Raw genomic sequence first — 11,737 nt, forward strand, 5'->3', positions numbered from 1 at the left:
AAGAGTTATTCTCCAGAGGCATATATTTTTTAAAAATTATTTTTCTTATTATTTAATGGATTTTTTTGTGAAAAATATGATTTTGAATAAAAAATTATACCCCTGTATTTCTTTAAAGAGTGAATTGCAAAACCATTTTGCTCTTTGATCTTTTAGTTTTTTACTACGTACTTCACTTTGTAAAGAATTTAGCTTTTTCCGTAAAAAAACGAAATACACGAAAAAACACGTTTTTTATGAGAAAATAATTATTATTTTAGAGTTGGTAATGATTCACAAATGTTTCCTTTAAACCTATTTTATCATGGATGAATGATAAATCATTGTTTTTCCAGCTAAGATTGATATTTTTCAATTGTGTTAATTTCTCTGCAATTTTAGAATTTATGTGTGGATTTATGATGCGAGACCAGTGTAAAAATTAACAGAATTTAACACTTTTTTAGATAGAAAAGTAAAGATATCTTTCCCATTGTTACTCAAACATAAAATTAAAGGGAACGTGCCTGGCAACTTGACAAACCACTCGATAATCTACAGGGTGTCCCAATAAACATGGGAATTAAGTGACGACTTTAATATCGTCTTCGATCCCTGCAGCATTTTTTCATCAACACAATAATTGCAGTATTCCAGTTTACACATCTAATATAGAAAACGCCTGGTCTTGAGATTTTCAAATTGTCGGAGATATTGCAAATTTTTACAGATTTCAATATGTAGAAATTGGGACACCCTGTAGGTAGAACATAATTGAACTCATCGGTATTTTTATAAAATTCTAAAATATCTGGCAATGTTTAGTTACGAGCATCCTGAAGGGTTTGACCGGCAACCTTCTAAAGAAGAAACACTTTGGCAGAATGAAGTAATTTGATTCATTTAGTTATTTGTTTTCTTCATTTATTTGTTTAATATTTCTAAAAAAAAATATTTAAATTTTTAATTGTACATGTCCTTTTTTATTTCTTTATGCATTCTTTAATAGGTTGCTATTCTTTTACGTTTAATCAAAAATCCATTTATTGCTTATGAACAGAAAATAATATTTTTTATTTAATTGTAAACTGTAATTCAGTATTTCTTTTAAAAAAAGAGTATTGTTTACGTCCAATTCTTTAAAGGTTTAAATACCCCTCCATAAACAAGCCGCCCCCCCCCTCCCTCCCCCTGATTTACGTAAAAGTTCGTTAACTAGATTGACCCCCACCATCTATAAACATATAAACAGTTTGTTTTTAATCTTCCTGACTGAAACAATCTCAAGGAATAAAAATAATAATTTTTATACACTATACATATAAACTTAACAGCTTCATGACAGAAACAATCTCAAGGAATAATATTTTTCTTTAAACATTCTTTAAAAAGCGTATATTTGCAAATTATTTTTTTCTATCTCATGATATGAGTTCGTTTCCCTTTTGTCCATTGGACAGCCCATTTTTTTAATAATCATTTTTGTTTGTTTATTTTCTTGTGGTTTTTAACAGTTTTTTTTTATCAATTTTGATGGTTATCATATCGTTAGAACTGACGAGTGACGAGGGTCAACCCAGACTGAAATATATTTTCAATAAATGTGGAACTAACATCTATTTTTTTTACTCTATAGAGGTTTAGTCCATTACCATCACCGAAATTTAAATATTTATATATTTATCTAATTATTTATATATTAGGTATATATTTGTCTAATATTCATATATTTGTAGATTAAAGAGGTGATCTGGTTGGAGCTTCAGGCCTGGTTTGCTGGCAGGACCCTAGCTGACCAGGACAAGTGGTTAATCAGGTAAAAGAGATAATATAGACAACATTCAGTCCACAATTATCGCCTTCTTATTGCAGTTTAATAAAAAAAAAAACTGTAAAGAAAAATTGGTGTGGAGGTGTTTTTTTTGCTTAGGAAGTGGAAAAGGGCTAGCTTAGGAAAAGATGTTCTTTGATTGTCCTCTCTTCTTAACCCTAGCCACTTCTTTGCAACCCCAGGCCACTCCTCTCAACCCTAGCCCCTTCTTCTCAATCCGAGCCCCCTCCTCTCAACCCTAGCCCCCTCCTCTCAACCCTAGCCACTTCTTTGCAACCCTAGCCCCCTTTTCTAAACCCTAGCCACTTCTTCTCAACCCCAGGCCACAACCCTAGCCCCCTCTTCTCAACCCTAGCCCCCTCTTCTCAACCCTAGCCCTCTTTTCTCAACCCTAGCCCCCTTTTCTTGAGTCTGAAGTCAGAACTATTATTTTCTGAATCTCAAGATTAAGCATTGATCTTCACATTTATGCAAGGGATTATTTAAATACTTCATCGATATCCCTAACGCGAAGTAGCCAAACCCTGGAGAGATAAATTTAAATGATTGGGGTTAAATTGATGAGGGTTAAAGCATCATTCTTAAGTTCAAAAGTGCCCACAAAGGATAGTCGAGATCAAGCGTTCAAAAGTTCTGATCTCTGTTCTTATTGTTAAGCATAATATCTTTAACCCAGAAAATTAAGCATCTTGGCTGGTAAGATCTATAAACATCAACTGCTACAATTTTAAGATTTTGTGGTCTTTCAGGCTTTAATTGATAGAAACTGGAAATTTGCATTTTTTATTCTGTTGGTGGTGGTGGTGTGCGTGTTTTTAATGTAATTGATTTCATGTAACCTCCTCTCTTATGATAATCCTTGTTTAAGAGAATTTAATAAATCAAGAAAGAATAAATTGAGTGGGAAATAATGAGAGCTTGACGTCTCGGAATAAGCTCAGAGTGTCATTGCTGATTTATTTTGTACCGGAGAAAAAATAAGCGTCTAGGGGTAAATTTTAAAGCAAAAATCATCTATCCTTGTAAATATTTTATCCCAGCATCTCATTTGGTATTAAGAAAACTCTCTTCGTCTCAGATTAATTATATTTTATATTCACGGTTCATGTAATCCATTTTGATTAAATAGATAATTCATAATTCTAATTCATTTTACCAAGAAGAAAGCAAATTAACTATTTTTGTCCGAAATTCATTTTTTTTTTTTTTAGTTTTAAATATCACTCTATCTAAAAAGTTATTTTTGTCCCGGCTTTAGAACTCCAAAAAGTCCAAATTTTATTATTATTATTATTATTAAAGTTTATTTCGCAAACATAAAATGGTACAATAATTTAAGACACAGACGTAATTTAAAAGAGGAACACAGTAAATATTGAATATCACTTGTTAGTCAGTACATAAAAAACAAATTATCTCATTAAATTCATGATAATTTAAATCGTCAACAGAAAAATTGTTTGATCTAGCAGTTAATAAATGAGAGGTATTTTCAAATTCTAATCATCTGGTAACTTTGAAAACGTTAAATTTTCGTTCGTTCATCATTTTTAAACAAATTATAAAGTAAATGAATGCTTGAAATATTTGTACTGTTAATTCTTTCAGAAAAGGCAACAAATCTGCTGGGTAATAAAGTTTTAATGTGCAATCATCTAGAAATAGGCTCAATAAGGTATCTATGAGTACTTCTGGGAAATCAAATAGAATTCGAATGGAAACATCCCATGAATTATATAATTTTAAAACATTGCTACTGTTAAAGTCCCATAGTTGGGATCCGTAGAAATGACAAGCATAAATATTGTAAAGTTTGACTATGGTTAGTGGGTCGGCTAAGTAAAATTCTTATCCTAAAGAATGAAGTTTAGAAATGAACTGTTTCCCAAATGTTTAATTTCACTGACATACAGAAGTTGTTGTCCATCTCCAATAATAGGTAAAATGATATCATTGTTAAAATACATTAAGTTTCTGTTTTTCTTTAACTGGGTTAGTACTGAACTTTAAACTTATATTTTTTGCAAAAGTTTCACATATTGTTGTCATATTTTGGAGCCCAGAGCGGCTGGGAGAAAGTAAAACAATGTCATCTGCATATATCCATATACCGCTGAGCTGACAACCAATATCAAATCTGCATAGTTTAGATATTAGCTTGTTTATATAAACACAAAATAATAAAGGTGATAACACTGCTCCTTGTTGTACTCTGTAGTAAAGGAAAAAGTACCAGATGAATGGTTTCCTATAGTATAAACTACCAAGAGGGTGTTATTCAAAAAAGACTAGTCAGTCCTACCAAACTATCAGTGCATTTGGTTTGGGGTTATGATAATGATTAAGAGACATATTACGCTGTAAATATTTATTAACGATATAAAAACATGTATTACTTGTATTGCTCTTGATCTCCTTTTTCTTGATGAGGGGGGAGGTGAGCATGTACCATAGAGTGTACGAGTGAACACTCTAAGGTACAGAGGCTTTTGCAACAATTTGGAAACTTTCCAAACCAAGCAGCACTCGGCCCTCCGATATGAACTACTCTTTACCAAAGTCTAAAGTAATAGAAATATAGATTTACAATATATACCTTATCTTGATAGTTTCATTAAAGAACACTATGAATTGAATATATAGGATTGTAAACAGTGCAGTACTGTTAACAAACAAAGCAAAAAGGGGGAACAAGTATAAATGGAATATGGATTAATATTTACTGTGTATTAAGTATAATGCATAACACATTATACAACATCCCCATCTAACATTGAACTACGGATTTGCGTAAATAAAAAGAAATCATCAGTTTGCACATCTAGCTTTCAGAGAAGCAACAACTGGGTCTGGCTCGGTGCTTCATCAAATACTTAGAGATAAAGAGTGAGAGAGAGAAAATGGCAAACTAGAGAAACTTCAGCCATGGGTGTATATCCCTGTATACAGTTCAATTAAATACGGGGTTCAGAAAAAAGCCAGATTCTTTGAAAATAGTTCTTTCTTGTAAAGTGACAAACTGCAAGGAAATCAAAAAAAAATGTTTATTTTTTTTATTTTCTAAATTAGCAGTAGTATGATTGAAAGATGTTCAAACAGAAAGAAAATGAAGTACTAGAAATATAGAAATATTTGAATATTTCCATTTGATATCATATGAATATTTAAAATATTGTAAAATTTAATTAAAATGAATTATTGAAGTTAAATTCTGGAATTTATAGATTGGTATTTATCATTTAACTCATCTTCTACTTAATGTCTCTGGTATATTTCAACAATCATTAAACTTAAATTCTGCATTAGAAGATGAAAATTGTTTGAAGTTATTTTCTAAAAACAAACTTTAATTTGATATTTCTCCGAAAAATAGTTTTGAGAATTTTTTAATGTAAAGCTTATAATGCTGATATTTCATGATAACATTCAATTTAAACTAAATTATTTCTCAGAAACAAGAAATTTATAAAAATAATTTGTAAAGAATATTGGAAAATTATAATGATCAAAATATTATGGTGTTGTTAAAACAAATAATTGGGTGCAGAGATATGTCTTGAAATATAAAAAGAGGATGGTGTATTTATATGTAAATAATGATATAGCAGGTCCTCCGGGGGCGACAGTAGAATAACAAAGCAAGGTTGGTTCAAAAGACAGCATTAAATAGGGTAGAATAAAAAGGTTTTAATAAAAAACTCTAATAACGTAATTAAGGGGATACCAAAGACAGTTTCACAAAGTTAGAATAATATTTTTTCTTCTGAAAGAAAATTGTTATCCTCCCTAATCGTCGTTTTATTTTTGATGTTATTTTATGCTACGGTTTAACAGCACTTTTCTCTTAAAGGGACTGTATGCGTTATTTCAAGTGACCTGTCATTTAAAGAGGAACATCTCCGATTTATAACAGTACCCTTTATACCTAGCGTACTGTCTGAACTTAACGTTGATGACGTCACAACATTTCTTGGAAAATCGAGAATACGCGATTTTCAAAAATTTGAATGTGAATATTTATAATCTGTCTCTTCTAAAAGTGGATATTATATTCATTAAAATATGAAAACAAAGTGTTCAGCAATTACAAGCGTAAATAAGGAAATACGTCGGCCATCCTTGATCAGCCAAAGGTTGAAAGTGTATCGTTGTTAATCGGGAATGTCCCTCATTAAATAGAAGGTCACTAGAAAGAACCTATGAAGTTCCTTTAAACGGTGCTTATCGATTAGTGTTTATTTTGAACATCTTAAAATACTAATGGTACAGTTAGGACCAGTTAGGCTTGACTCTCACCCTTCAATTCTGCTCATTAATTATTTGGATAAACGGAACTTTTCTCGACGCAAGCTCAAGTCTGATTTTGGAGGATTGAAGGTTGACCGCAATTATTCATATAATAAAGCTCTTTGCTCAACATGGGCTGTTTCTTTTTGGAACCATCTTGAAATTCCAGGGGTGTAACATCAAAAAAGTTAGTAAAAATGATCATTACCATGCACGGGTAAATCGCGTAATTAACTAAGCCTATGAATATAATATAATATAAACCCGGGCAACGCTGTGCACTCCAGCTAGTCATTATTATTATGATGTATTTTTTTCAGTGAAAGAGAGAAAGTTGATGATCTGGCGAACCTAGTTTCTTCATTCAGGTAGTTTATTCATGTAGTCGAGTAATAATAATAATAACAATAATAATAATACCAAGATCTGAAAGGTAACCTGATATGGAACCCGGTCCCCCAGAACACCCACAGGGCGCGGCGCGTCAACATGCGGCCTGCAGCCTGGAATCCATTCTGGCTAGATCACAATATCTAACGCCCATGTAGTAGAGATGCATCCCGGTGTTGCGTTACTTTTGGTCATACTTTTTGATATAAAATACATGTATTTTGTAAACTTACTTACTATGTGTGACCAATTTGTGAAATACACCATATTACAGATATTAAGTAGGTCTTTTTCTTGTATAAATGAGACCCTATCTACCTATCTACCAGCTGAGGGTACATACATTTCTTGGTACTTATTTTATTTGAATTTAAGATTCTCTGGTGGAGGAGAGGACTTATCTCGAAGATCTAGTAGCTGTGCTGTCATGAGGAATTCTGAAATAGGATTCGAGCACCAGACCTCTAGTTCCAATTCTGGTCTAGGATTTGAGCATCAGACCTCTAGTTCCAATTCTGGTATAGGGTTCGAGCACCAGACCTCTAGTTCATCTTCAGCATCTGTCCAGGATATATTTTATGATGCTCTAGACACAGTTACTAGACACAGCACCGATACAGGTCTTCTATATTTTATGATAGAGTTTAGGAGGTAATAATAATCAGCAGTGTGTTCCAGAATAGCGTTCAGGGGGTAATACTTTTCAGCAGAGTGTCCCAGAATAGAGTTCAGGGGGGTAATAATAATCAGTAGGGTGTTCCAGAATAGCGTTCAGGTGGTAATACTATTCAGCAGAGTGTCACAGAATAGAGTTCAGGGGGGTAATATTATTCTGTAAGGTGTCCCAGAATAGAGTTCAGGGGGGTAATAATATTCAGTAGAGTGTTCCAGAATAGAGTTCAGGGAGGTAATAATATTCAGTAAGGTGTTCCAGAATAAAGTTCAGGGGGGTAATAATATACAGTAAGGTGTTCCAGAAATAGAGTTCAGGGGGGTAATAATATTCAGTAGGGTGTTCCAGAATATAGTTCAGGGGGTAATAATATTCAGTAGGGTGTCCCAGAATAGAGTTCAGGGGGTAATTATATTTAGTAGGGTGTCTCAGAATAGAGTTCAGGGGGGTAATATTATTCAGTAAGATGTCCCAGAATAGAGTTCAGGGGGGTAATAATATTCAGTAGGGTGTTCCAGAAAAGAGTTCAGGGGGGTAATAATATTCAGTAGGGTGTTCCAGAATAGAGTTTAGGGGGGTAATAATATTCAGTAGGGTGTTCCAGAATACCGAAAATTGATTTTCAATATGCTCGTTATTTTATCCCGTTCATTGAGCACGTAAATACAAAAAAATCCAATATATAATAAATACAAAATAACTCCAATATTTAGTTAAATCAACCCCTTTGTGGAACCAATAACTCCAATATTTAGTATAATTAACTCCCTTGTAGAATCGTAACGCCAATATTTAGTATACTCAACTAACTTAAAGAACCAATAACTCCAATTTAAATGTAATTTTTTCAAATACATAAAATTGAAATACTGGTCTGAATTTGATTTTTTTTACATAGGAAGGATTAGGATACATTGTAGAATATGAAAACATACAGCATTAACTTTTTTTCCAGGACACCCTAAATTATTCCGGCTGTTCTCCATAGAAATGGATATTTAAGTTTGAATACTTACTTGTTTACTTGAAGAGGAACTTTTAAGGGACCATTTTGATCCAAGGAAGAAGTGTCAGCTTTACTGGTGACCCATACCATTTCCGAGAGCAGAGGTTTGACAGATTACTTCATCTGGGTAGGGGCACTTGGCTCAAATACATTTTTTTGAACTGTTTGACATTTCTTGCATTTTTGATGCTATCAGGTAGTGCATTCCACTGCTGAACTATTCTATTAGAGAAGAAGTGTCTTCTTATATCCAAATTGGGTCTGGAAGCTACTATACAAAGGGACTGTTCACTTGTTCTGGTTACTCTCCTTTCAGTGTCACCATACAGCTCAAACCAAATCTTTCTGTCCACATCATCTATTCAATGTATGATTTTGTATGTTTGTACAAGATCGGTGTATGTTCTTCTCTCCTCCAGTGTAGTCAGACCAAGTTCTTTTACCCTTGTTAGATAATCGGTTTCTTGTAATCCATAAACCTGTTTTAGAGCTTTTTTCTGGACATTTTCTAACCTTTCAACATCTGAAGTTAACCATGGATTCCAGACTGGAGAGGAGAACTCAAGATGAGTCTTACATATGTCTTGTACAGATTTATATATGTAGTTCTATCTCTGTAGGTGAAAGCCCTCAGGATCTGGTTCAGAACAGCCATAGCTGTGTTTGCTGCTTTCTGACACTGCATACTCGGTTTTAAGTTATCATTAATTAGCACACCAATGTCCTTTTCCTTTGTATCTGATTGGAGTTTTTCCCCTCCAATGTGGTATTCATAGCGTGGATTATTTTTTCCCATGTGAATAATTTTGCATTTACTCACATTGAATTTCATCCCCCACTTGACTGACCAGTCATAGAGGTTAGAATTTGATCCTGAGCTGACTTAATTATCTTGGCCCCTTTAGAATCATCAGCAAACTTATTAATACAATCCAAGGTCTTGACTGCATCATCCAGGTCATTTATGTAGATTCTAAAAGCTTCTGGGCCAAATACGCTACCTTGTGGGACTCCAGACTCCACTGGCAACCACTCCGAGAGACTGTTCCCAACCTTTACTCTCTGTCTTCGATCTGTAAGCCAGTTTCCTATCCAACCAAGAATGTTTCCTGTTATTGACATTGATTTTATCTTCTCTAGCAACCTTAATTTGGGCACTTTATCGAAGGCTTTTGCAAAGTCCAAGTAGACCACATCTACAGGGTTTCCTCTGTCTACCTGATAAGTTACAAATTCAAAGAACTCCAATAAGTTTGTGGAACAAGACTCATGTTTAGTAAATCCATGCTGGCTGGGGTTTATTAGATTGTAAGTAGACAGATGTTTGACAATTTTCTCCTTTAATAATTTCTCCATGATTTTACAGACTATTGATGTGAGGGACACTGGCCTGTAGTTACTAGGACTCCCTTTTGTCCCTTTCTTGAAGATAGGAATTACAATAGCATCCTTCCATTCACTTGGAGCTGTTTTTTCCGACAGAGATTTATTGAAAATTAACTGGAGAGGTTTGGAGATAGTGGTTTTCAAAGATTTAAGCAGTTTTCCTGATATTTGGTCTGGTCCAGGAGCTGAATTATCTTTTAGTTCAGATATCTTGTCTTCAATGTCAGTGACAGAGAAAATGATGTTATCTAGGTCTGGTACACTTACTTTAGCTTGGAGTACTGGTACATTTGACTGATCTTCCCTCGTAAAAACACTTGAGAAATAAGTGTTCAGCTGATCAGCCATTACCTTGTTATCTGTAATAACTTTACCAGATATGTCAAGCAGTGGTCCAATAGGATTTGTAGAAACAGTTTTACCTTTAATATAGTTTCTAAACTGAGCATTCCGAAAGTCTGTTTTCTTAGACAGTTTAACCTCATATCTGCGTTTAGCTTTTCTGATGGTTTTCTTAGTTAGTTTTTCCATTTTATTGTATTCAGTCAGGTCCTCTGGAGATCTTGTGCTTTTATATCTACTCCATAATCTTCTCTTTTTTCTGATCATTCTCAGGGTATTCGTATCCATCCAGTCAGGTCTGTTGCCTTTCTTGCTTATCTTCCTTGGAACAAAATTGTGAAAAGCTTCAAGTAACTCAATTTTTAGTTTTAACCATGCCTCTTCAGTTGACAACTGCGATAAATTGTTTTTCCAATCTTGTCTTTCTATGTACTTGTTTATTTCAGATACATCAGCATTTTTCCAGTCACAAAAGAATCTCTCAGTATCATCCTTGTTCTGGTTAATGTTTAGTCCAATTTCAATAATTTCATGATCACTTTTACCAAGTCTTCCTACAGGTTTTGTATAAAGAATCAAATCCGGCTCATTACTAAGTCCAATATGTTACCCCTAATCTGTGTAGGAAAATCCACTACCTGAGAATAATTGTTGGAAATAAGGCAATTGTTCTCTCTGAGCATTTCCTATTTTCACTAGTTCCAGTCTCCCAGTTAATCTTAGGGTGGTTAAAGTCACCCATGAAAATACATTTATTATTTGAAGCATCACTCAATAGTTCACATAGAGTATCATTATTAGTGTTTGTAGAGTTAGGTGATCGGTAAATAACATAGATAGTCACCTTTTGCTTTAAGTTATTCACAACGGTAAAATTACAATATTGGTTAAAATCTGATTTATTGTCGTTTGCTAAAATATGTAAATTGTCCTTTACATAGACCAAAATACCACCTCCTATACCTCGGTGGTTGTCACACCTGTCTAACCTTAGTTCTGGTACTAAATAGTAACCAGATAACTTTAGCAGAGCATTACTTATATTTTCATTACACCAGGATTCGGTTATGATGATAATGGAAGGAGAAAATTCATTGTCTTCTGCATTTAATGATTTATGACTTCTAAGTTATTCAACAAAAATCTAAGATTGTTTTCATAGTTTTATTCTATAAGCTTGTGTTAATACTACATGTTAGGGTAGAAATATTCTATAAGTTGGTTGATTGATTAATTGATTGATTGATTGATTGATTGATTGATTGATTGATTACAGGGGTATCTGGACAAAATTTAGAAGCTGCACTATCAAAGCTTGGATTGTCTTCGAACTCAACCACGGTAAATTAATGCGAAAATAAGAGAAATATTGTAAAGGAGTTGAGTCTTAGCCACAAATTCTTATTTTCTAATCCATATATATTTGCATCCAAATGTCGTAGATCTTACGTATTTCAAACTCTAAATTCTGGTACATCAAATTATCAAAGTTTGAAACATCAAAGGACCACCAGAATGAAAAAATATAGGGATTAGAAAATTTGAGTTTGTGACAAAGACTCAATTCCTTTAAAGTATAAAAAAATAAACCACTTAAAGTTTAGACACCATTTAGGAATTCTCAAAACTAAGAGAATGAAATGGTAATTGTTTTTATTAGAAATTCAGTGTTTTATAAATCTTGTTACCTCCCCCCCTTGGGACTAAATTAAACTAAAAAAAAACCCTTATACCTCTACTGGATTAAATGCTAAGAGAACTGGTTTTTTGATTTATTATTTTTAATGAAGAAAATGATTAATTATTTTTTTTTAGTCCGGGCTGACCTCCAGCTCAAGCATCG

At 33.3% G+C, this 11,737-nt stretch overlaps 1 protein-coding gene across 1 annotated transcript; it reads left to right on the plus strand.

Annotated features, from left to right (window-relative positions):
• Window positions 1-795: 795 nt before the first annotated feature.
• On the plus strand, window positions 796-11,731 carry LOC111702400 (uncharacterized; the record flags this gene model as incomplete). Its single annotated transcript, XM_023474070.1, has 6 exons — window positions 796-868; window positions 1,716-1,795; window positions 6,418-6,465; window positions 6,863-7,107; window positions 11,171-11,235; window positions 11,710-11,731. Coding segments are annotated over exons 1-6 (532 nt in total), but the record flags the coding sequence as incomplete, so codon positions are not given.
• Window positions 11,732-11,737: the final 6 nt, after the last annotated feature.

The sequence above is a fragment of the Eurytemora carolleeae genome, unplaced genomic scaffold (genome assembly GCF_000591075.1).
Source record: "Eurytemora carolleeae unplaced genomic scaffold, Eaff_2.0 scaffold498, whole genome shotgun sequence".
In the NCBI taxonomy this organism is placed as follows: domain Eukaryota; kingdom Metazoa; phylum Arthropoda; class Copepoda; order Calanoida; family Temoridae; genus Eurytemora; species Eurytemora carolleeae.